The sequence below is a fragment of the Ovis aries genome, chromosome 2 (assembly GCF_016772045.2).
Source record: "Ovis aries strain OAR_USU_Benz2616 breed Rambouillet chromosome 2, ARS-UI_Ramb_v3.0, whole genome shotgun sequence".
Classification (NCBI taxonomy): Eukaryota; Metazoa; Chordata; class Mammalia; order Artiodactyla; family Bovidae; genus Ovis; species Ovis aries.
In genome coordinates, this window is record NC_056055.1 from 229,183,703 (window position 1) to 229,209,469 (window position 25,767).

The 25,767-nt window shown below is 41.9% G+C and overlaps 1 protein-coding gene across 3 annotated transcripts in view; it reads left to right on the forward strand.

Moving 5' to 3' along the window:
* RHBDD1 (rhomboid domain containing 1) overlaps positions 1–25,767 on the forward strand; it is a 135,011-nt gene that overhangs the window by 73,803 nt on the left and 35,441 nt on the right. For all 3 annotated transcript variants that reach the window (XM_042244322.2, XM_012147329.5, XM_004004978.6), the window contains one exon: positions 1,065–1,208. In XM_042244322.2, coding sequence (XP_042100256.1) covers positions 1,065–1,208 — 144 coding nt within the window. The remainder of the gene's footprint in view (positions 1–1,064; positions 1,209–25,767) is intronic.

The window sequence follows — 25,767 nt, forward strand, 5'->3', positions numbered from 1 at the left end:
ACTGTATTTGTATAGTCCATGTTTGAATTCTCCAGGCCATAATACTGGAGCGGGTAGCCTTTCCCTTCTCCAGGGGATCTTCCCAACCCAGGGGTCAATCCCAGGTCTCCCACATTGCAGGTGGATTCTTTACCAGCTGAGCCACAAGGGAAGCCCTGCTGTATGGGAATAGAATCTAAAAAAGTGTGGGTAAGTATATGTGTATGTATAACTGATTCGCTTTGAAGTACAGTAGAAACTAACACAATATTGTAAATCAGATATACTCCAATAAAAAGCAATTAAGCATAAATTAATATCCACTTCCTCTTCAGCACAGAAGGGCTCAGGCATGTCCAGTCCCACGTGGACACTGTGGGACCACGGCGACAGGATAATTGTCACCCACCCTCATGAAGGCGTTCTCCATTGGTCGTCTTTTTTTTCTTAACTTCCTTTTCTTTTTAATGTAAATATATATTTAAAAATTTTGCAATGTTGTATTGTTTTCTGCTATATAGCAATACTACTGCTGCTGCTGCTGCTACTAAGTCGCTTCAGACGTGTCCGACTCTGTGTGACCCCATAGACGGCAGCCCACCAGGCTCCCCCGTCCCTGGGATTCTCCAGGCAAGAACACTGGAGTGGGTTGCCATTTCCTTCTCCAATGCATGAAAGTGAAAAGTGAAAGGGAAGTCGCTCAGTCGTGCCTGACTCTTAGCGATGCTGCTGCTCCTAAGTCACTGCAGTCGTGTCCGACTCTGTGTGACCCCATAGACGGCAGCCCACCAGGCTCTCCCGTCCCTGGGATTCTCCAGGCAAGAACACTGGAGTAGGTTGCCATTTCCTTCTCCAATGTAAATCAGCCATAATTATACATATCTCCCCTCCCTCTCTAGTCTCCTTTCCCTACCCCCTCTCATTCCCCCAGGTCATCATACAGCACCAGTCATCTTTTCTTATTTTGAGAATTATTACTATAATCAAAATAATGACATTATTTTAATGTCTTTGCTTACAAAATAGGAAGTATGAAAAGGAATAGTCCATGGCATTGTTCCATAACTTGTTCATTGTGCCTGCAGGCTACTCTGGATATCAGGATTATTACCCATATGGTGGGCGAGGTGCCTATGAAGATGTCCCCAGGAACTATGACATGTATACCGCGGGACTGAGTGAAGAGGAGCAGCTGGAGAGAGCATTGAGAGCCAGCCTCTTGGACCAAGGTAGGGAATTTGCACCCTTCACTTATTTTAAAGTACATACCTCACATGGTGTGATGTCTGAAAAAGGGCTGTTTGTAGCAAATTAAACTTTGAATAGTTTATAAAAAGGAGATGTAGATAAAAAAATGTGTGCAGATTGTGATTACAAAGAATGGGGTGCGATGCCATATTCCCAGCAACCTAAGCTAATAAGGTGCCAGACTATGTATGTATTGTTAAAGTGGTTCTTTTTATAGGCCTGCTGCACTCAGTGCTTTGGCATTAAAGTCAAGAAACCTAAGAAAAAAATTCTTAGGTACATGAACAAAGGGTTTACTTTGAAATGCATATCTACAAGGCATGCTATATGTCACTATACATCAAAGTGTCACCTACAAGCCTTCTTGAAAATCACATGGGCAGCTTGGTGAGAACGCAAACTCAAGGTTTGGCTGCAGGCCTGCTGAACCAGTCTCCCTGTGAGCAGAACCTAGAAATTTATATTTTTAACTGACTTTCCAGATGACTCTTTTACCAGTTAGTATATGAAAAGAAAGTGAAAGTGAAGTCACTCAGTTGTATCCAACTCTTTGTGACCCTGTGGACTGTAGCCTACCAGGCTCCTCAGTCCATGGAATTTTCCAGGCAAGAGTACTGGAATGCGTTGCCATTTCCTTCTCCAGGGGATCTTCTCTACCCAGGGATCGAACTGAGGTCTCCCACATTGCAAGCAGACACTTTCCTGTCTGAGCCACCAGGGAAGCCCTATATGAAATAGTATATGGAAACCGCCCTATTTATTTTGCCATCTTTCCTCTAGGTTTGGTAATAAGTTTTGGTATTCCTGTTTTTATTGTTTGTGTGTCTGAGTGTTAGTCACTCAGTCATGTCCAACTCTGTGACTCCATGGACTGAAGCTTGCCAGGCTCCACTGTCCATGGAATTTCCCAGGCAAGAATACTGGAATGGGTTGCCATTACCATCTCCAAGGGATCTTCCCAACATCTACTGCATTGGCAAGAGGATTCTTTACCATTGAGCCACCAGGGAAGCCTGCTCGATACCATAAGTAACCATGATATCAGGTACTTAAGAGAGGCTTCAGCCATTTGCTGGAATCCGTGAGAAGGGGTGAGCTTTTTCTTAACTAGAGCTATCAGAGTTTCACAGAAGAGGTGGTATTTGAGTTGATCCTTGAAGAATGTGTAGCATTTGCTGAGATCTGAAAGGGTCTTCCAGGCAGGAATCATATCCTCTCAGACACAAGAGTAAAGGGTGTGGTCATCCCATCCTCGCTTTTGAATATAGTGCTAAGAGAAGAAGAGGAAGAAGAGTGGGCAGCTAGGCTGGGGCCTGATCACAGAGGTCCCAGAATTAAATAGGCCACGTGGAAGATGGGTCTGGCATATGATGTAACTTCCAGGAAGAGTTCTGCACAGGAGAGTGATCTGATCAGAGCTGTGTTTCATGGATCCAGCAACAGTCATGCCAGGAACAAGGACTGAGCATGAAGGGGATTTCAGGCATTACAACATATGACGGGAACACACAGATTCCCACAACTTGGTATCTGACGTTAGGAATACGGTCTTAGCAGTAAGAGTGTGCATGGAGGTGGGCAGTGACAGCAAGAGGGGAAGAGGGGAAGACAAATCAGAAGGCTTGAAGTAGTCTAATCACGGAGCAGAGTCTGCATGATGAAGGTGGCTGAGGCAATGGAGAGGAATAGATAAATCAGGACTTCTCAGATGAAGAGTATCAGAGCTGTGGTCTATCAGTCGTCTCCTACTGGGTGAAATTGCCCAGACACACTTGGCCTAAAACAATACATGTTTGTTCCACATTTATGGTTCTGCACGGATGATCCCATGGGGCAGGCTTCACTGGTCTTGGCTGGTGTGCTGAGGTGTCTGCAGTGGTGAGCCGGGGCTAGCTGCTCTAGGACAGCCTCCTCTACCTACCTGACTGACCGCTGTCTGATACGATGGTGGCGATTGGTCCACACGTGACCTGTCATCCAGCCGGCCAGCCCAGGTTTGTTCACAAGGCCTCAGCACGAGGGTGCCCAGGGAGAATGTGGGAACATACTTAGGCTGGTGCATTGTTGGTTCCGCTATATTTTGTTACCGAAGCAAATCAGGAAACCAGACAAGATTCAGGGGATAAGGAAGTAGATTCCACCTCTTCCTGAGCCAAGCCATAGAGTCGCGTTGCAAAGAGGATGCACGGAAACAGAGGTGGATAACCAGGTGTATTCTTGCCATCACCAGCCTTAATGGACCGCTGACATCACAGTCACAGGAAGCGTGCCTTAGCCTTGGAATCCTAAACACTGGGGGCAAGGCCCAGAGGCTGTATTTTAACAAATTCTAAAGGTTAGTCCTGGGCACAGCAGGGGCTTAATCACTCCAAGGTGAGACATGCAATACTATGGGAGGTAAGGATATTTTGTATTTAATTTAATTTGGAACAAACCATAATTTAACAGAACCATGTCTGAATTTGTTACCTTGGACTGTCCATTGCATGTAAATACGGTATGCTCTATTGGATGTAAATCTTAGAAGTGCAGTAGAAATGTTATCACTGATAAAAATATTAATCCCTGCATATCACACACACACAAAAGTAAGGAAGTCAGGGCAAAGCTAAGCCTGGACTTTGTACAAAACTTTATTTAGTACCATAGAAAGAAAACAGGAGGGGATTTTTGGACTGATGGCACTATTCTGTATCTTGCTTGTTGTGATGGATACACTAGTCTTTGCGTTTGTCAAAACTTACCTGACTGTATCCCGCAAAGAGAACATTTTCCTAAAAAGGAGTTTTAAAAGATGTAAATAGAAATTAGCAAGAAACCCAAAGAAATAACTGGTAGTCTTGCAAACAAACACTATAAAAATCATTAGTGAAAAGGTCTTATTTAGAAATGGAACATTGTTGTAACGGATTCACTTTGGGTCTTGTTTAGAAATGGAACATTGTTATTCACTTTGCTGTACACCTGAGGCTAACTCCACATTGTAAATTAGCTATACTGCCCCCACCCAAAAAAGAAAAAGAAATGGGTCATTCACATGGTGATAAAGGGTCACTTCCTAGAGGATGTGTTAATAGGGAAGCAGGGAGACTTAGGAGTCATCACCTGATCCCAGCAATCAAATTTAGCAGCATTATTATGGGATGGCCTGATAGTGTATGTCTCCTGATTCGATGCCATATGAGGAACACAGCATCAGCTATGACATATTCTTACTAAAAATGCTTCGTCTTCCAGAGTAAAGGCCCATATACAGGGAATACATGGAATAGAGGAATAAGTCAAGACATCATACAAAATATGAGGTTTCTACAATTCAGTGAGACTCGTCTCCTGAAAAAAATCATTGTCAGAAAGAAAGCAAGGTGTGATTTTTATATTAAAAGGAAGTAACAAGCAAACATAACACGAGCACCTTGAAAAACTGGTTCTTATAAAGAGACCTTTTTTGAGGAAACAGAAACTTTGTGTTTGGACTATGTGTCAGATGTTATTTGGGAATTGGACTAACTTTCTTTGAGCTGACAGTGGTATTATGGATAAGTAACAGAAGGTCCCTTTTTCTTGGGAGATATCCACCGAAGTATTGTATTTGGAAGCAAAGTAATATCTCTGCAGCTTACTTTCAATTTTTAGCTGAAAACAGCTCTCTCCTCTCTCTCCTTTTCGTTCTCCCTCTCTCACTCAAATAAAGGTGAGAAACTGCAAACTTTACCCTGCAATTTATCTCTTGAAAATCCAGGATGACAATACTGACAATTCTAATTAGTTCTGCAATTAAGAAACCAATTTATGAAATTAATGTTTTCCAAACTTACTTGACCACAGAACTTCATTTTCAATGAATGTGTTTAAGAGCATATGGAACTAGTTGCAATGAAACTGATATGAAGAGATCTCTTAAAGTGTGTATATGTACAGTAATGGGTGACAGCAAAGGAAATAACTTTGCAAATTGTTTATATTAATTTCAATCTTATTTCCCTTAAAATATTCATGTCTGTCTTGGTAAGAATGAGACGCCAAGGAGACATTTTTTTAAATGGCCTTGATTATTTTTTTACCTTTATTTCCTATAGTAAAATATTTGGTTTATTTCATAACCATTGGCCATTATGGTAGGTACCTTTGAACCTTACTTATGGTAGGTACCTTTGTTTTGAACCTTACTTTTTTTCATTCATTATTATGTTGTAATCATCTTTTCATGCCATTAAAAACTTTGAAACATACAGATCCTCCATATATTTTCTTAAACTTACACCTGTTTCCTTTTTTCTTTTTTTAAAGACCGAAGATATGCTCTAGGGGCTTCCCAGGTGGCTCAGTGGTGAAGAATCTGCTGCGAATAGAGGAGACACAGGACAAATGGGATTGATCCCTGGGTCGGGAAGACCCCCTGGAGAAGGGAATGGCAACCCATTCCAGTTTTCTTGCCCGGAAAAATCCATGGACAGAGTAGCCTATTGAGCCACAGTCCATGAGGTCACAAAGAGCTGGACACTACTTAGCGACTGAACACACAGGCACAGTGTGTTATTAATAATAGTATTTTTAATTCTGTGTTTGTTGAGATCATTATATACTTTTTCTTCTTTAGTCTATTATTAATAACATAGTAAATAATTTTGATTTTCGAACTCTGTCCTTGGAATTCTCCAGGCAAGAACACTCGAGTGGGTTGCCATTCCCTTCTCCAGGGGATCTTTCTGACCCAGGGATCGAACCTGGGTTTCCTGCATTGCAGGCAGATTCTTTGCCATCTGAGCCACCAGGCAAGCCCCACTCTATTATTAATAACATACTAAGTAATTTTGATTTTCAAACTTGAGGCAGGTTTGCATTCCCAGGTTAAATCTCATATGTTTGTGATGTTCCTGGTACATCTTGGTGAGGTGCCATGTGTACCCAAAAAGACTGTGTGTTCTGCTCTAGTTGGGTGGGGTAGTCTACAAATGTTAATTATATTAATTGAGTTGATAGTGTTACCCAGGTCTTCTAATCCTTGCGGATTATCTGCCTACTTGTTCTATTGAGCACTGTATTTTGATTTTTGTAGAATTGCTATAATATTCAGTATGTACTATAAGGTTACCCTCAGTGTACCAAAGACTTTGAATTCTTCCACCGTTACCTTGTTTCTAGGGTGGGGGCTGATTTGCCTGAGTGTTTCTCAGTGTCAACTTGGACTTCATTTTTAAGTCTTTGTGCTGTAACTGGTTTAGGTACTCCGTCCCCTCCCTTACCCCTTCTCCAGTGGGTGGCACACTGTTGTTACTCGTTATTGTTCAGTCGCTCAGTCATGTCCAGCTCTTTGTGAACCCATGGACTGCAGCACACCAGGCTTCCCAGTCCTCCACTATCTCCCGGAGCTTGCTCAAACTCACTTCCATCAGGTCAGTGATGCCATCCAACCGTCTCATCCTTTGTCGCCCCCTTCTGCTCCTTCTTTCCCAGCATCAGGGTCTTTTCCAAGGAGTTGACTGTTCTCATCAGATGGCCAAAGTATCGGAGCTTCAGCATCAGTCCTTTATTCGTTCCTGACCCAGGTACTGAACCCAGGTCTCTTGCATTGCAGGCGAATCCTTTACCGTCTGAGCCACCAGGGAAGCCCCATTTACTTGTTGCTCTGTGCTTTTTAGCCTGGCTGCAGGAGGCTGGTGTAGGGTGTGCTCTGATTAAGGCTCAGTCCAAGAAGTCACTGTGTCCCTTGGTTTGGAGGCATGGTCTTCTCAGTATCCCTGACCCTCCAGTTTAGAGGGTTGTTCTTGTTTTTTTTTTTCTTCCTCTTCCCTTTTCGAAGCTGCAGAAGGCTCTCACTGTTTCCCTAGGGGAAACTTGGTTTTTGTCTTTCTTGCAGGCACTTAAGTCCTTTGTTCCTTAGGGACAGTAGGGAGGAAAGATCCAGGCAGTCTTTCCTGCGGTGGCTGCTGTTCTGTCCCTCAGGACTATCCCAGGAAGGACAGAGGACAAAGGACACATGCTCTGATCTCACCTGTGTCTTTATAAGGACCACTGGAGGTCCTGAGAACAGCCTGTGAATTCCTTTATATTGCAGCCCCCTATGTGTTCTGTGTTATGTATTCTAAGAATATAATCTTGCTAGCTGTCACTCTGCCTTAGCAATGTGTTAACAGTGTTGGCTAAATTCTCGTAAGTGTCCTGTAGACCCTGTCCTGGGTAAACAAGGGCTCCTGTAACATCTTGGACTTCAGTCTAGCTGACTGCCCTACTGCTGTCCCTTTCCCATAGGTTCAGGACAGAATATTAATTTGCAAATTGTGCAGAATTTATGCTTAAAGATGATAGTGGTGCTTTTTCCAGTTTTCTATATCCCCAGTGGAAACCAGAAGTGTTTCTGATTCTTCATTGGGGGTTTCAATTTATCATCTTAGTACATTTATTTATTAGCTTTAAAAAAAAAAAATAAGATCTTTCCCTCATGAAGAAGGTAGAATCTATAAGCTTGTTTTAAAAGGCAGGGTAAACGCTTAATTCTTTTTCTTTGATTCCCAGTTTTCAAAGAAGTTAGTGTAGTAGTCATCAATAATACTGGGATTTGAAAGGGCCAAATAGTGGAAATTCATTTGGTAGAATGCCAGTCCAGCAAGAAATATCCAGTACCAAATTGGTTTCAGACCTCTCTTTAGTTCGATATACTGGAAGAGTAAATTAAAGAATCAAGGTAGCAACTCTTTTAACCTCAGAATTTGCTATTGTCATATTTCCTAACCGTGTACCTGGCTATAATTACAAGTCCTAAAGCTCATGCCAGGAATAATAGTACCAAAGTAGCCTTTGTAGAAGAAATATAGAAATCCCTATTATTTCAAGAGGCTTTTGCACATTTACTACCATTAACAAAAATCTTGTCCTGTTCTGTTGGCAGTCTCAGCTTTTATAAACGAATCCAAGAGGCAGCTGATGCCACAATAATAGAAAAATTCTGGATGAGAGCCATCTCTTTCTTTGAGTCAAAAGGCAGATGCCAACTAGAAACATTAGCTCATTCCATTTTCCTCTCCTCCTCCCCCACATCCTTCTATGTATAATTTGTGCTTTTTTTTTTTTTTTTTTAAATATCCTGCCACCAAGTTCAGCTGGCGGCTGGGTACAAAGCTGTGTCCTTTTCAACTTCTGTCTGCGAGCCTGGAGCATGTGTACTGGTTAAAACTGGAAATCCTCATGACATGTGGAGTAACGTGTGTTGCTTTTCCTAGACTCCTCTGAAAGGCAAACGGCCACAGTCACACTCCGGCTCTCTTGCGAAAATCAAGCAGAGTTGTCACCCGCTCCCCAGACTGTACAGTTGGGGTTACTGGCTGGCCATATGTGGAGCTATGGTGGGATAAACTATAATACAAAGGTCTTGGCTTTAGATTGAAACGGGTTCCTGCTTTGTCTCTAAGTCTTCACATGTAAAATTAACCAGGGGAGCCATATTGGTAAAGAGTATGTAGGTTCCAAATTAGTATGTAGGGCTTTTGTTGCTAAAAGATCACTTGACAGTATCTTTGAATCCTTTTTATAGGCATTTATATTCATAGGGACCAATGCAGGTATATTTTAAGTGAAAAAACAAAGAGAGAATTTAACTGAGTTGTCTGTTTTGCCTTTTATTGAAGCTGCACCAAAGTATATGCAGATTACATTTGTCTTGTTTATTATTGTATGGAAAATTTTGAAAAAAAAATAGAGTAAATTGCATACATGTTTTTAATCTTTCATCATATGGTACAAAGAGAAGAGGCTTGGAACCGCAGTGGTCTGAGCATCAGTCCTCAGTGAACTAACTTTACTTGAGATGTGTGTCACCAAACCTAATCCGATGTTTGCACTATTACTATTCTTTTTTTAATAATAAGAGAGTTGAAGTGGGTCCCCTTCAAAGTTTTCTTTCTTTTCCATTATTCTGTGGTAATGGACTGAGTAGGGCAGGCATAGCCAGAAATGGGGACATTGAGAGGTGTCAGAAATATTGATGTGTTTCTCATCTAGGTCTCAGGGCTGACGGATGAAAGATCATTTCTGTATCGGAAGATAAAGTCACACAACTGTCTAAGGCAGATCTACACTGATATGTAGATACATTTGATGGTGGTACCTTCTTTAGTCTCCTGATTATATGAGTCTTCACTGGCCCAATGCAGGCATAACGCAGTTGGTGATTTTTAATGTATGCAAATATTCACGGCTGGTCTGCTTGGCTTTGCAGGCGTGTTGGAGGCCAGGACAGAGATGCACATCTCATTCTGTGTGACCACTTAACTTTTTTTTAAAGTAATTTGGTGTGTTTTCCCCTAGGAAAACTTTCTCTGTAATGAAAAAGTACCATCTGCCAGATTTCCTAAAAGCAATTTCATTGCAGAATGCTTCCCCTAGATTACTGGGTCTTACTCCCTACTCTCGACATTAGAGATATTCATTTCAGTGAGTAAAGTCTGATATTTGAGACTGTAGCTAGATGTGAAATTGTGCGTGTAAAGAAATATAAATACACGCTTTTTCAAACCTGCGAACTAACATGTGAATATATCCCAGTCAGGAAAAGAAAGAATGAAATAAGTGGACCAAGGTTCTGTTTAGGTTGCCATTGGGAAGGAGCAGGCTTCTGTTGAGGTTTTATGCTTAGAAAGATTAACTGTATCTTGGCCTTTGCTAAAATAAAAAAAATTAAAATAATGATACATGGAATTGAAATACATTTGAGAAATTGACATTAATGGTTCTTTGTGAATTATTTTATAATTTTTCCTTTGCCACCTACCCCCCCCCATCACCATTTATTTAAAGCATTATTCAGATGCTAATGAGTAGATTTAACAATAAACAAAACTCTGATGAAGTGGTTCTACCCACCCACATCTTCTCCATCCTGTTTTGGGGGCTAGCGGGTCTTAGAGGTTGCAGGAATGTTGCCTGGTGCATTCGTCACATTGCTCCGGATGATTGTTCATTCTGTTATTAGCAAATCCCTCTCTGAGTCCCTTGTCTATATGTGATACTGTTGTTGAGTAATAACAGGGTACAGAAATGAGTAAGTCTTCTTCATTGCTATCAAACCAAAAGTATTATTCTTTTTGCTGAATGATAGGAGATTTAAGTGACTTCACTTCAGCTACCCCAATATATTAGATTTAGGAAAGAGATAAAGTAACTTTTGAAATGAGTTAGTCCCTTTACTTACCCATCTATGAAATTCTCTGATTCAGCAACTGTGATTCCTTAAGCTGTGTAAGAATTTTATCGAATAGCAAATTTATTAATATGATGATTTGGATACTCAGGTTATCTATACAATTTTTTTCTTTTTTTAATCTGTACAATCTTTAATACCAAAGTTATTGATGGGTATATTCAGTGTCTCATAAGATCAGACTTAACTGTAGAAAACTCTTTTAATATAGGCCTGTTTAAGAGACTCTTCATTCCTATAAAATGTTTTAATTAGGGAGAGAGTTGTCAAATAGTGCTTTAAAATTATAGTAGATTCTACATTCTTATTAATCAAACAATTGGAAGTGTGAAAATTTTTCTAATTCTATGTCTCTATACTAAAATAGGAAACAAAACAGATCTCTCTTTTTTTTGGAGCTAAAGGCCTAGACATTGTTTCATTGACTCAGCAGTTGATATTTTAATGAATAAAATTAAATAAATTTATTTTTTTTAATTTGAGCCTTTCTTGTAACATATACCATATAACTGTACCATATAATTTTAAGTACATAACTGCAGTCTTGGGGAGGGATCTCTATATCAATCCTTTGCTTAGTTTACTTAATTTATTTTTAAAGTAGGTAATAGAGAATGATATAAGACCATACCATTTTCAAACACAAATGGCACGGAGAGTGACCTTAAAGGTCATCATTGTCTGACCCTTGATTTTACCCAATGAGGAAGCAGACTAGGAGAAGTCAGGAGACTTACATCCTACTGCAGTGTGTATCTGTGTCTGTTAACTGTGGACAGTGGCCTGCCCTGGGGATGCTGGTGTGACGTAGGTCGGCTTCCCAGGCATGAGGATCCTGGGAGTCAGAACCCTCCTGGAAGGTGCAAGATTGAATCCACGTTTCCTCGTGCTCTTATGAATCCAGGTGGGAGCAGAGCTGAACCTTGAATTAGCTTCCACATCTGTCTTCTGGGCTGCCTGCAAAGGGACTCCCAGCTTTCTCCCAAAGTCCTACCTAAATTCCAGATGTCCCAGGGTGGGTGTTGCTGAGGGCCTGAGACAGCTGGTGATGAGTACCTGAGCTCAGTTCAGTTATTATGGTCTTCTAGAATTTGGACAAGTGTTGTCATGCTGGTTAGAAAAGAATATATTAACTGTGGAAAATACAAATCACCAAAAAGAAAAGACAAAAAATAGTTCATAACTCCATCACCTGCATTAAAACCACTCCCATTGAATCCTTGCAGCTACCCATAAGGTAGACACCCAGAAGATACCGCTGTACATGTTTCGGTGATTTTTTCCCAGGTCCATGAGCATTAATGATTCTGTGCCAGGAAGGTTCACATCCCCACACAGAACCCTATGAAATAAGCGTTTGTCACTGTAGTCATTGTTTTAGATTGGGAAACAGAGCACAGAGAAGCTAATTGCTGGGCCCGGGGTCACATGCTGAGTGGCAGACAACAGATGAGAAGGCCAGACTCCTCTGTTCCTTGCCGGGGCACTTTCTATGTTGTCCAACACAGCCTCTTCAGAAAAAGTACTGGTGGGCTACTGTGAATTTTCGGATATGGAAGAGTCCAGCATGAATCTGTCTGTAGCCCTCCACATAGTCAGGCCGCATGGCTGAGCTGGAGTTATGTTTGAGTTCGTGGAGGTGGATTGGCCATTGCAATCATCCTGACATCAGAACGCTGAAAACTCTCAGGTAGGCATGGTCACGATAGAAAAGTCTCAGGTAAACTGAAAAAGATAGTATCATTTATAGAATGACAGTGACATTTCTTTTACTATTGTCCTCACATCATTGGCCAAGTTCTTTGGTTGATTTTTTTTTTTTTTAAAGCAAGAGAAATCCTGACATTAATTAAAAATTGTGAAATAAATAGTTTGTATAGGAGAAGAATGCCCTTCTTATGGCAAGAAACTTGCATATTAGGTATCTAATAGAACACACACCAAAAAATATGCTTCCTATAGACAGTCATAAATAATCTTCTGGGCAGTCGTTTATTTCTACCAAAAATTATTGCATGTGAGTTTGAAAATATTGTTTTTACTGTGGCCTCAATGTCATTTGAATTGAATTTGCACTGTTCATTTAAATAGCACTCAATTTGTCTTCTATGGCTTTCTTTTTAGAAAAAGATTCATAACAAAAAGGAATAAATGCACTTGCACTAAGTGTGCCTTAAGACATCAGAATTTTACATTGAGCTACCATCTGCCAATGCAGGAGATAAAGGAGACATTAGTTCGATCCCTAGGTTGGGAAGATCCCCTGGAGGAGGAAATGGCAGCCCACTCCAGTATTCTTGCCTGGAAAATCCCATGAACAGAGGAGCCTGGCAGGCTACACAGTTCCATGGGATCACAAAGAGTCAGACAGGACTTAGGACTGAGCACAAGACAAAAACAGCAACATTTTACACATTCTTCTGGTTTCTTGCTGGGCTTCCCTGGTGGCTTAGGCAGTAAAGAATTCGCCTGCAATGCAAGCGACTTGGATTCAATCCCTTGGTTGGGACAGGATTTAGGACTGAGCACAAGACAAAAACAGCAACATTTTACACATTCTTCTGGTTTCTTGCTGGGCTTCCCTGGTGGCTTAGGCAGTAAAGAATTCGCCTGCAATGCAAGCGACTTGGATTCAATCCCATGGTTGGGAAGATCCCCTGGAGGAGAGGGTATGGTAACCCACTCCAGTCTTTTTGCCTGGAGAATCCCCATGGACAGAGGAGCCTGGAGGGCTGCAGTCCATGGGGTCATAAAGAGTCGGACACAGCTGAGCGACTAAGCAGCAGCTAGCTTCTTGTTAATAGGAATCATTCATGTGAGAATTTTTACTGTCTTTTACTCAGCCTCTTGAATCTCACTTGGAGTTGCACGTGTTCATCCATTTTGTTGTGTTGTTTTGCTAGCGAGAAAAATCAAGAGTCATATGTTGGTTTCCATTTATTACAGAATCACAAATAGCTTTCAGAGTGGTCTAGTTTCATCACATGGCAGTTCTCCAAGGATTCAAAACTATTTATAATTCTGTTGTACTTTGTTATGGAGAGCCAGATGTGAGAGTCATGCATAATATGTATTTATATATCTTCGTGAATCTCAATTCGGGACCAGCAGTCTTCCTGTGTCACATCTGTGTTATTTAAATCTACTTTTGTTGTAACACAGGACCAAAATTGTGCAGCGTTATTAAGATTACTATAAATATTAAGCTGATTAAAATTACATTGTAATCATCTGCGTTAGAAAAATCGCAAATGGCCTAATCATACCCCAAAAGGAAAAGTAGGTGAAATAAACCATGATCTGGAATAATACTCAGCCACTAAAAAGAGAAGCAGGTTCACAGTGACTCAAATGAGCAGGATATAGCCGTATTCTTAGTAGAGACACATCTATTTTTGTAAGACCTAGTAAATGTACTATAAAAAAGATTGGAATAATATTTAGCAAAATGCCACTCATCCTGTTTCTCGGGAATAAGATTATGGTGACTTACTTTCTTGTTTTGACTTTATGCCATTATCTCAAATGTCTGCAAGATCATGTAGAATTTTTATGAAAATCTACACATTGCTAAAAATATGCAGTATTGGCCTTCCTCTTCTTTGGTGTTATCCACAGTCCCACTCTGTTAAAGGCACCGGGCTGTTTTCTGTAGAGAAATGCAGGGAAAACTCCGTCTCACGCCTTCACCTCCAGCCTCTGTGGTCTACTTACTCCATCAGAGTGATGAGGGAGATGGTGCAGAGCTGATATACAGACTAGGACTTCTCTACATCCAGTCTCTACTTTTCCTTTTTGCTCATTTTCTTCTTTCTTTTCTTATCTATCCTTCAATCCTTCCATGCTGAAAGCATCCACATACTCTGGGCAGGAAGAACAGTGGCTTCAGTTACCAGTAGCTAGCTCTCCCTGGCTGCTGCAGTGATTTCTGCTTTTTTCTTTAATTAATTCTTTTTTATTGAAGGATAATTGCTTTACAGAATTTTGCTGTTTTCTGTCAAACCTCAACATGAATCAGCCATAGGTGTACATATATTCCCTCCCTTTTGAACCTCCCTCCCATCTCCCTCCCCATCCCACCCCTCTAGGTTGATACTGAGACCCTGTTTGAGTTTCCTGAGCCATACAGCAAATTCCCGTTTGCTATCTATTTTACATATGGTAATGTAAGTTTCCATGTTACTCTTTCCATACATCTCACCCTCTCCTTCCCTGTCCCCATGTCCATAAGTCTGTTCTCTATGTCTGTTTCTCCATTGTTGCCCTGTAAATTAAGGGATCCAGAACACACTGGATCCTGTCTCATTGAGGCCTTCAGGAGCCACGGCACCAGGCATTGCCATCTGACTTTACAGTTTACAAAAGTTAAAGCTGTGCACATTTTACCAAGCACATTTTTTTTCAAATCAGTTGTGCATCACCTCAGTGGAAGGTGTCTAGTGATTGGCACTCAGAAGTTTGGGTCTCCAAGGAAAGGGGGAGTATGGCATGCTTTCTGTGGAAGAGAATTTTTGTATCGCGAAATACACTTTTTGTGTTTTTAGGAAACAGTGGGAGTTGACTCTCGGATCATAGTGTTCAGGATTCCCTACAAATCCCTACAGAACAACCCAAAACCAGTAGTTTGTAATTTTCAGCTCAGTGAGACTGAAAGGAGCTCGGGGTGATGCCGAAATAAAATGTAGCCTGGCCCACCGACATTAAAGGAGATAAAGTGTTTAATCAGTGTCTTCTAGAAAGAAGTGACATCTGTATGGAACACCTGCTGTCTTCATTATAACTTTAAATGAGCTGTGTCTCTGGGGGTTAGCAGGCCCTTCTTTTGGCACACTGTGCTGTGACAGAGATAAACTTTAAGCCCCAAGTAATTCACCATTGTGTGGAAGATGCTTTTTAGTGAGACATGTGGGGCTGAGGAGGAAAATGAGCCCCTGCCTTCGATCACTCAGGCCCAGCGAGGACCATTGTGAGCATAGCTTTGACACTGTGACACTTGTCAAGTTATGACAATGTTTTCTTACCCCCTCAGCAGCCCTAATTATTTGCTAATTATTATCATTTTAATGTTTTATGCATCAGGAAGGCATGAAGACAGTGTTTCTTGGTTTATGGGCATAGCTGTTTTCTGGAATTCTGGACTTCTTTCTTTTTTTTTAATTTTAATTTTAAACTTTTTATTCTGTATTGGGGTGTCACTGATTAACAATGTTGTGATAGTTTCAGGTGAACAGTGAAGGGACTCAGCCACACATGTACATGGATCCATTCTCTTTCAAATTCCCCTCCCATCCAGGCTGGCACCTAACATTGAGCCGAGTTCCATGTGCTATACAGTAGGTCCTTATTGGTTATCCATTCTAAATATAGCAGTGTGTACATGCCCATCCCAAACTCCCCAACTATCCCTCCTACTCTGGCAACCATAAATCCGTTCTCTAAGTCAGTGAATCTCTTTCTGTTTTGTAAGTTTACTTGTAGTGTTTCTTTTCAGATTCCACATATAAGGAATGCCGTAAGATATTTCTCCGTCTCTGTCTGACTTAAACTTCAGTCAGTATGACTGTCTCTCGGTCTGTTTGTGTTGCCGCAAATGGCGTGATTTCACTGTGTGCTTTGAGGAAGGGACCTGAGTAGCCGCTGAGCAGTGCCCGTGTTGATGGCTTGTTTCTCTTACACTTTCGCTCATGATTGCAGGAGCAGACAGTCCTGCGTGTAAGGGACAAGGATGCATAGAAGGGAAAGAGCAGCAAGGAGCACTTTCTCAGCCTTTCACACCAGTCACCATTTTGGCAGATTATAATCTAACCAAGAATTATTTCCATAAGCGGTGGCTGTGAAAAAACCTTGTGGCCCCAGAAAATATTGTTTAACCAGCCATGTGGTTCATCTTATTAGCCTGAGGGGAAAATCACTCACCACCAAATTCTGCCATCGTGTAGATAGGATTGTTTGAAACCCAAATCAAAACATCTGCTGTTTTTCAACTGTGCGAACCTAAGGCTTTGTCCTCCTAAAGCAGCAGCAGTCGTACAGCTGCTGTGCACTCTGTACTCAGACCTTGACACCAGACAAGGGGGACATCTTCAGAGTTAATGAGCTATTAGGACATTCTTTCCTGTCAATTAACTGGTAGAATAATGAGATCAAATGAGCACTGTCCTTAAAAACACCCAGATTTGTGTTTTCTAAAAAGAGTGCCTTTCTCTGCTGTTTTAGTTACGTGAATAGACAGACAACTGTTTAACATGAAAATAAAAACTGCACCTACAGCAGACAGAAGAGAGGTATACAGACAGGATCCTATTTAAACTCAGGATTCATAGGTTTTCCTCTTGAGAGGATGTAATGATACCATAACAACTGCTTTCACCTTGATTGTCCTAAAGACTGGCAGACAAATATTTACAGGGTGAGCATGCTTTCTCATGTGAATACATGTGTCATAGCTAAAGCTTGAGGCAGTCAAACTCAAATTGAGGTATCGATCCTCAATTTGAATTAGTGGGCTTCAGACCATGGACCATCTAAGGATTTTGATTTTCCCCTGAATGTGATGAGAAGTTAGGGAAGGGTGTGACCAAAGGAGAGCGGGGACCACGGGGAAAGACCCTGAGATGAGAGGGTGGCCCATGGTGGGTCCTACAGTGGTTGTAGGAGCAATAGATTTTTCAGTGTGCGGACCAGAGTGGCAAATGGGTGGGAATCGGGTTGTCAGAGGCCCCATATGTTGTGCTTAAGGGTTTTGCACTTGACCTTGAAGACAGGGGAAACCATTGAGACTCAAGTGCAGGGGTAGCAATAAGATGAAATCTGGATTTTAAGCTCACTTTGCTATGTGTGGGTTATAGGAGAGAGATGGAATTTGAGTCCCAGCACGCCAGGCACCATTATTTAGTGACATATGCGTGTGTGTGTGTGTGTGTGTGTGTGTGCACTCAATCCGACAACTGCAAATGAAGTGTTACCATGTACCCATTTCAGAGAAGAGGAGACTAAACTGAAGGGAGGCAAACTGAGGTCCCATAGCTAATAGGTCATAGAGCAGAGATTTGAGCCCAAGGAATCTTGGTTCCAGAGTCTATTTACTTAATCATTACATTGTTTTGCCTTTCATATTGTATTGGTAGGGTCATCGTCATGTTACTTTAGTTGATAACTAATATAATTAATAGTTTTCTAAATGCTACTAGTATTTTACTGGCTTAATGAGCTTTTTCTTGGTATTCATACTCATAGGAATGAAATTAAAAATTATAATGAGCTTGAGTTTTCTGTAAAATATTCGTCAAAGACTTGCAGGCTTCCCTGGTGGCTTAGTGGTAAAGAGTCCACCTGCCAGTGCAGGAGACATGGATTCGATCCGTGATCCAGGAAGATCCTACGTGCCGCAGAGCACTAAGTTCGTGTGCCATTAACTACTGAACCTGTGCTCTAAAGGCTGGGAACCAAGACTGCCGAGCCTGCGTGCCACAACCTGCTGAAGCCTGTGTGCCCTAGGGCCCATGCTCTGCAACAAAAGAAGCCCCTGCAATGAAAAGCCTGCATGCTGTAGCTAGAGAAAAGCCCGAGCAGCAGTGAAGACCCAGCACAGCCGAAACTTAAAATAAATAAAAATAAAACCATTCATCAAAAAGTTTCAAGTTAAGTTTTCCAAATAGAGGTTTTTTAATGTCTTCTTGGTCAACGTTAACTTTCCTATGGGAATTTCTACTACACATTTCATGGTTGAGTGTTTTCAGAACCTTCAGTGGAGACGTATGGAAGTGGAGGGAATATAAAATCCCCGGATGTTTTCCAGCCCACAGCTAACACTCAGCCAACTATAGACAGAATCTTCCACTTCAGTGGAAAGTTAGAAAATATGATATTAAATGGAGGGCTTTTATGAAAGGTACAGCTCACTGACATCAAGGAGAATTAAATGTATTTGTGACCACACTTGATTTCTGGAAAAAAGAGAATCACCATTGGTATCCAGCAAGACCGTGGGTCCATTTAAGGCCTGTAAGACAAGAAAGATCAAGTGTACTGTTACTGAGTAACTCGAGATGATGTTTCAGAGATTTTGGTGGTTTTCAATCCTGGCTGCCGGTCAGAATCATCTGAGGAGCTTTAAAAATTATCGGTGCCTGGACCCCCAGATAAACCAGAGTGCACAGCCAGCGGGGCAGGGGTGAGGGTGTGTACACCGAGACAGCCCTGTGGGCGCAGGCACTAGGGTTGCGTTATGAGCATCCTGTGATGCTCGCAGGCCTTCACATGGGGAGCTCCTTGAGGACGAAGGAGAGAGGTTTCCATTGATCTCTGGGTCACTCTTTAGCTGTAGAAGACGACAGAGGGTACCTTTTTTAAAAAAAAATTTTAATTGAAAGTACAAATAGTACCATCCATTTAATAATTACCTAGATTTCTAAATTCTATGTAATTTTTAGAATATATGGAAAACCCATATTGTGCCAGGTATGAGCAAGGTAGCCACCCCTCTTCCCCTAAAATGAAGATTAAAACCAGAGTTTCTGCCTGCAGGAAACTTAGTCAAGTGGGAGAGAGAGAAGGTTGGAAGGAGGGAACTAAGCAGGAATCAACAGAAACAGCCGTTGTCTGAGTTAACCTGTTGTTAATCAAAGAGAAGGGTGACTGATGGTCGGGAATATTTAGGAAAGGGATGGACTGATGGAAGGGAGAGAAGGAGAGAGAGTGAGTTGTGAATGGTTTCCTCTTAGGTTTACATGACAAGAAAGGAAACCATTAAGACCAACTTACATCATATACCAATTCTTATTGAAAATCATACAATTAAGAAACTGTAGAAGAGCATGTTTGGTTTTCATTTATTCTGTTTTTTAGGCTTGCCTTTATTAATGAGGATTGTTGACATAAACATAGAGCAGCACATTTTAATGATTATTGCTCGTAGTGTGTTTTCTTTTTTAATTATTTTGCCTTTTAACACGTTTCTTATTACGGAGGCATGAGATTCTTTTCCAGGCCTTTTAGTGATTAGGAAATTTGCAGTTCACAAAACCACCAATTAGAGACGATTATAACCTGACGGGCACGACTCTGCCATTTGAGGAGAGCTCAGCTGACACTTTCAGAAACTGTAAAAAAAATGTTAGTCTAAGAGCCCTGTGGCAGCAGTTTGGCCTGATAAGAATTCCACAGAGTTCTTGTTTGTAATAATATAGTTATTCCTTGGATTATAATAGCTCTGTAAGAGCCTTAGCACTCACCACCTTGGTCCTAACCCCCTTGGCACAGTGCACCCTGGGAAGAGAGGGTATTGGCTGGAGCCACATGGCTTGACCATCCCTGAGCTCGCCCTGGAGTCTGCAGAATCATACTCCCTGTTCAGAGCTGTTTTTTACCGTATCCCCCAAGTTCAATTTTAAGCATAATATGTGATCAGAAAAATGAATGGGATTATTCAGAGTAATTATACATATTCTCACCATTACAACTACAGGGTTGGCCAAAAAAATTGTTTGGTTTTTCATAAGCTGTTTTGGAAAAAACCCAAATGAACTTTTGGGCCAACCCAATACATATCCCCCTCTACCTTAGAGGATTGTTAGTAAGATCCTTTGGTGCCTTCGTTTGCTTCGAGATGTGTCTATTGATTGAGCAACTAGAGCAGATAGGCGAGGATCTATCCTTTAAAATAAATTTTAAGTTCCATCGACCAGCTCACATCAGCTTGCTTTCTAACATGATGTTGGGAACTCCGGTGGGTTTTCTAGCATCTTGTATTTAACTGAGCTTTCTTGTGGATGGATCCAGAACATCCTCCAACTAGATTTTCTTCTTATGCATTGAGTGTCTTGATGCTGTGAATTTTTGGCCAGGTTAATCTTTAATTAATTGATTAAGTATCAAAGGATTTTTAAGACAAAATTAGGAGTCAACTTATATTTTCTTAGTCTAATTTTATAACCTTTGTACACAATTGGATTTTCAGTTGAAATCAGCCCTAGTATTGACATTTTGCTAAATACCAAACATTAACTCTATGAATTGAGGGGGGACTCCAGCAAATGCTTCTCATTCATTCCCTAAACACTCCCAGCAGCATCCATGTGTCAGGCCGTCATCACACAGTCAGAAATGTGCCTCTTGGGAAGGACCTTTCAAAACAGCATAAAGTGAGAATAATTCTGTTTTGAATCCCCTTGCCCAAGTTGGTACTTAAGAGGATCAAAAAGTTGATTAACCCAACTTAATTTAAAATTGTCTTATGGTAGTTATTTTATAGTAGTTATCAGATACAGTTCAGCTAGACAGCCGAAGCTGTGCCTATCAAGAATTTGGTTTTTTTCTTTTGAACTTTTAATTTTATATTGGGGTATAGCCGATTAACACTGTTCTGATAGTTTCAGGTGAACAGCTAAGGGACTCAGCCATACATACACATGTATCCGTTCTCCCCCAAACCCTCCTCCCATCCAGGCTGCCACGTAGCATGGAGCAGAATCCCTGTGCTCTATAGTAGCTGCTTGTTGGTTATCCATTTTACATATAGCAATGTGTACACATCCCTCCGTTTCCCCCAGGCAACCATAATGATGACTTTGTTTTAAAAAAATATGTAAAGCAGGGAAACAGGGAAAAGATAGGAGGAACAGAGAGTCTGCCTCCGCCTCAGTCTGTGAGGAAGCCCTTTGCAGCCTGCCTTTCACGCCTCCACACAGGGTGGGCTTCACAGCCAGTCAGGCCCCAGTTGGAGTCCCAGCTGTCTCTCCTTCACCAGCGAACAAGGTAATTAGGGGATTTATGGGGATTCTGTGGCTGGTGGTTAGACCCTCCTCTCGGGGCCGTGGTGACAGCCGCCTGAGTCCTGGGATGAGCGCCCGCCCCACCTCCCCTGCCCAGAGAAGGCCCTGGGGGAGCTCCTCCTCTTTCACACGTGCTGTCTCCACTCATCTTAGGCCACTGGCTAACATTTATCTTCTGGCATTCATTTCAAGCCATCCTGGAGATAGCTCCAAAAAAGATGAGAGCCAGTAATGCATTAACACTATATGATGGCCCCAGTTGCTTACATGCATTTTTAAAAATTTACTTTGTATAAGAACTCATGAGGCAGGGCGCAGTTGAGGCTTATATATTAACTGTATTAGGGCTTGGTTCTGATTCCAAAGCACTGCATCCTGTTCCAAGGATCTCGTTCTCGGAGTGTGAAATTCTGTTTCTACTGCCATCGAAGGCCTCCCAGGTGGCTCAGTGGTAAAGAACCTGCCTGCCAGTGCAAAAATGAGGGTTCTATCCTTGGCTTGGGAAGATCCCCTGGAGAAGGAAATGGCAACCCACTCCAGTGTTCTTGCCTGGAGAATCCCATGGACAGAGGAGCCTGGCGGGCTGTAGTCCATGGGGTTGCAGGAGAGTCAGACACGACCTAGCAACTGAAACAACAGAACAACAATCAGCCAGCACATACCTTGAGCTGGGTGCTGCTCTAAGCTATTTCTATGTATTAACTGAATTAAGGTTCACCATAACTTTCTGGAAGTCCTATTGATGTTCCCATTTTTCAGATGAGAAAACCAAGGCACAGAGGGGCTCAGTAACCTGTCCACTTACACAAGGTCACAGAGTGTAAACTGGGTCTCAAACTCTGGTTCTTAAACCTTCCCCTTTACTTAAGCAGTTCTTAACACTTGTTTTACAATAAGTCTCAGACTAATCAATGAAAAGACAGCAATTCTCTCCTCACCTTAACCATCCCAGCTATTCTTTCTGCTTTTCCAGTAAACTTGCAGAATTCTTTTCCTTATCTTTGCTACAGTCCTTCTGAAGTAGTGATATATTGACTACTTCATCCAAAGGCTAAACCAAGACTAACGCCTAAGCAAGGAAGAACAAATAGTGAATTCATTAACTGGAAATCTGTTTACAATCCCCAAGGCTCATTGTGCAGGCAGTGCTTCTGTATCATTTAGAGTTGCTAATAAATGAAAGTCTTTGCATCTTTCCAAGCGTCCTGATATTTACCAGTCTCATATTTTACCATAGGAAGCGGCTTCAACAAGCATATTCATGTGTTGACAGTTCTAATTAATACAAGTAATTAGTCCTGACAGTAGAACTGTGAAAAGAAGACCCATTCATAAATTTGCTAATTATGTCACTCTGCTCAGAATTTAATTGCAGTCTAGTCTTTAATCATTTCTGTATATGGGCAAAAGGCCAGCTGACTAAATTCTTCAGACTTTTACATTTACCACTCGTAAAGGAATTTTGTCAAAATTAATTTACCATTGGAACACAACGGTTTGGTGTGCAGAAGTGGCGAAGAACAGAGCTCCTTCTGCAGAGAAACAAACAGGAGAATGGGAAAAGCCAGGCAAGGAAGGATGGAGGGAGAGAGAAAGTCATCAAGAGGATCCACATCCTTTCTTACATATCTACACCTCAAGGGTTTTGTGTACTCATTTCAGTGTTTTTCTAAAAAATCAGGTAGTTTTATTTAGGCTGTTCATATGCTCATGGTACAGAAAATTTGAAGACAGTTTGTTACCCGGATCCAAAGTTGAGCCCTCCTCTCTCTGATGTAAATAGCCTACTTTTCAAACAAGGACGTCTGTTCTAAAACAGGGTTTTTCTAACTGAGCTCTATTGACCTCTTGTGTGTGTGTGTGTGTGTGCACACGTGTGCTCAGTCACGTCTGACTCTTTGTGACTCCGTGGACTATAGCCTACCAGGCTCCTCTGTCCATGTCCATGGGATTTCCCAGGCAAGATTATTAGAATGGGTTGCCGTTTCCCTCTCCAGGGGATCTTCCTGACCCAGAGATCGAACTCGCATCTCCTGTGTGTCCTGCATTGGCAGGCGGGTTCTTTTCCACTCTACCACTTTCTGAAAGTGTAAGTTGCTCAGTCCTGGAGAAGGAAGTGGCAACCCACTCCAGTACTCTTGCCTGGAAAATTCCATGGACGGAGGAGCCTCGTAGGCTACAGTCCATTGGGTTGCAAAGAGTTGGACATGACTGAGCGACTTCACTTCTTTTCCACTGTACCACTTTGTGAAAGTGTAAGTCGCTCAATCGTGTCCGACTCTTTGCGACCCCATGGACTATACAGTCCATGGAATTCTCCAGTCCAGAATACTGGAGTGGGTAGCCTTTCCCTTCTCCAGGGGATCTTCCCAGCCCAGCGATCGAACTTGCATCTCCTGTGTCTCTTCCTTTGGCAGGCGGGTTCTTTACCACTGCATCACCTTTGGGGCTGGATAATTCCCTGTTGCGGTAGGGGTGGGGCCATCCTGTGCACCATGGGATGTTGAGTAGCATCTGACTTCTTACCCACTCTGTGCTTGTGCATCCTTCCTCCCAGTTGTGATGGCCAAAATTATCTCCAGACACTGCCATTGTTCCCTAGGTAGGCTAAATTGGTTGAGAACCACTGCACCAGAGTGTAAGTTTAGATGAAAAAAGAATCAGGTAAACTTGTGTATAGGATGCTTACATAGAAGCAGTTGTAACAAAATCAATAAAGCACATCACTTAAAAACAATTTGGTAATATGAAATTCACATGGAATGATGTTCCTTGAATTTCAGTACGTCCTTCAGTATCAAGTTCCCTCTGGTTCTCTTGGATTGTAAGTACAGTAGTATTTAGTATTAATAGTAGAGTTCAGTTCAGTTCAATCACTCAGCCGTGTCCGACTCTTTGCGACCCCATGAATCGCAGCACGCCAGGCCTCCCTGTCTATCACTATCTCCCGGAGTTCACTCAGACTCACATCCATCGAGTCGGTGATGCCATCCAGCCATCTCATCCTCTGTCATCCCCTTCTCCTCCTGCCCCCAATCCCTCCCAGCATCAGAGTCTTTTCCAATGAGTCAACTCTTCGCATGAGGTGGCCAAAGTACTGGAGTTTCAGCTTTAGCATCATTGCTTCCAAAGAAATCCCAGGGCTGATCTCCTTCAGAATGGACTGGTTGGATCTCCTTGCAGTCCAAGGGACTCTCAAGAGTCTTCTCCAACACCACAGTTCAAAAGCATCAATTCTTTGGTGCTCAGCCTTCTTCACAGTCCAACTCTCACATCCATACATGACCACAGGAAAAACCATAGCCTTGACTAGACGGACCTTTGTCGGCAAAGTAATGTCTCAGCGTTTGAATATACCATCTAGGTTGGTCATAACTTTTCTTCCAAGGAGTAAACGTCTTTTAATTTCATGGCTGCAGTCACCATCTGCAGTGATTTTGGAGCCCCAAAAAATAAAGTCTGACACTGTTTCCACTGTTTTCCCATCTATTTCCCATGAAGTGATGGGACCGGATGCCATGATCTTCGTTTTTTGAATGCTGAGCTTTAAGCCAACTTTTTCACTCTCCACTTTCACTTTCATCAAGAGGCTTTTTAGTTCCTCTTCACTTTCTGCCATATGGTAGAGTAGTTGTATCTAAAATCCTTTGCTTCTCATGTTAGATACACTGGGCTCTTAGCTTTCATGGATTTTAACATTTAGAGTTCTGACCACTTTAAGATGACCTTAAAGTTATGGATACTCAGCTGCAGGTGTTCTTTGTTTTCAAGTTCATGAATTGCTCCCTTCTTGTCTTGCCTCCATCCAGTGTTTAGATGTCCAGTCCTTCGTTTCAGTTACTCTGTTACAAATAGGTTAATGCCCTTGCTGCTCAGCCCTTCATCCACCTATATGGAAAAATCTTTAGACTTCAATGAGCCCAGCCACGAGGCGTCTGGGACCCAGCATCTGGCAGCTGAGCTCGATTGGAGAATGTGACCCAACAGAGCAGGCTGAGCCTGTTATAAATGACGTCGACATCTCCCCTGTCCTCGACCTCCCAGAGAAAATAGAATCCACCTCTAGGTAACACCTTCGGCATCCCATCATGAAAACTACAACCTGCCTGCATCCACTCCCACACTTGTTGCTCCTGACAGCTGGGCAGGGAGGGCTCTTTCCTCTTTTCAAAAGTTAGTCGTTCACCTGTCTTCTCTGCTCAGGAAAATCTGTTGTTACTGATTAACCTTCTCTCCATTCTGTCTTCAGCTTTTGAGTCTTTACCAGATCCTTCCTATCAATATGTCAACCTACTCAAGTCTCTTTCCTCCCTCATCCCAAAGAGGAGGAGACAGGTCAACAACTCGACCGAATTTTATTCCCCACCTTTCCTTTCCATTTACAGTCTCCAAAGTCTTCACTTTCACTCTGGATCTTCCCTCCATTTCTTTAGTTGTGCTGCTGCCCGCCACCCCCCCTTACTCTAATGAAAGTTCAGCAATGATCTCAATGTTGCTGAGGCCTGGAGACACTTTTCTTCCTTAGATGTACTTAATGTTACCTATCCACTCCTTGAAACCCTGCCTTTTTCC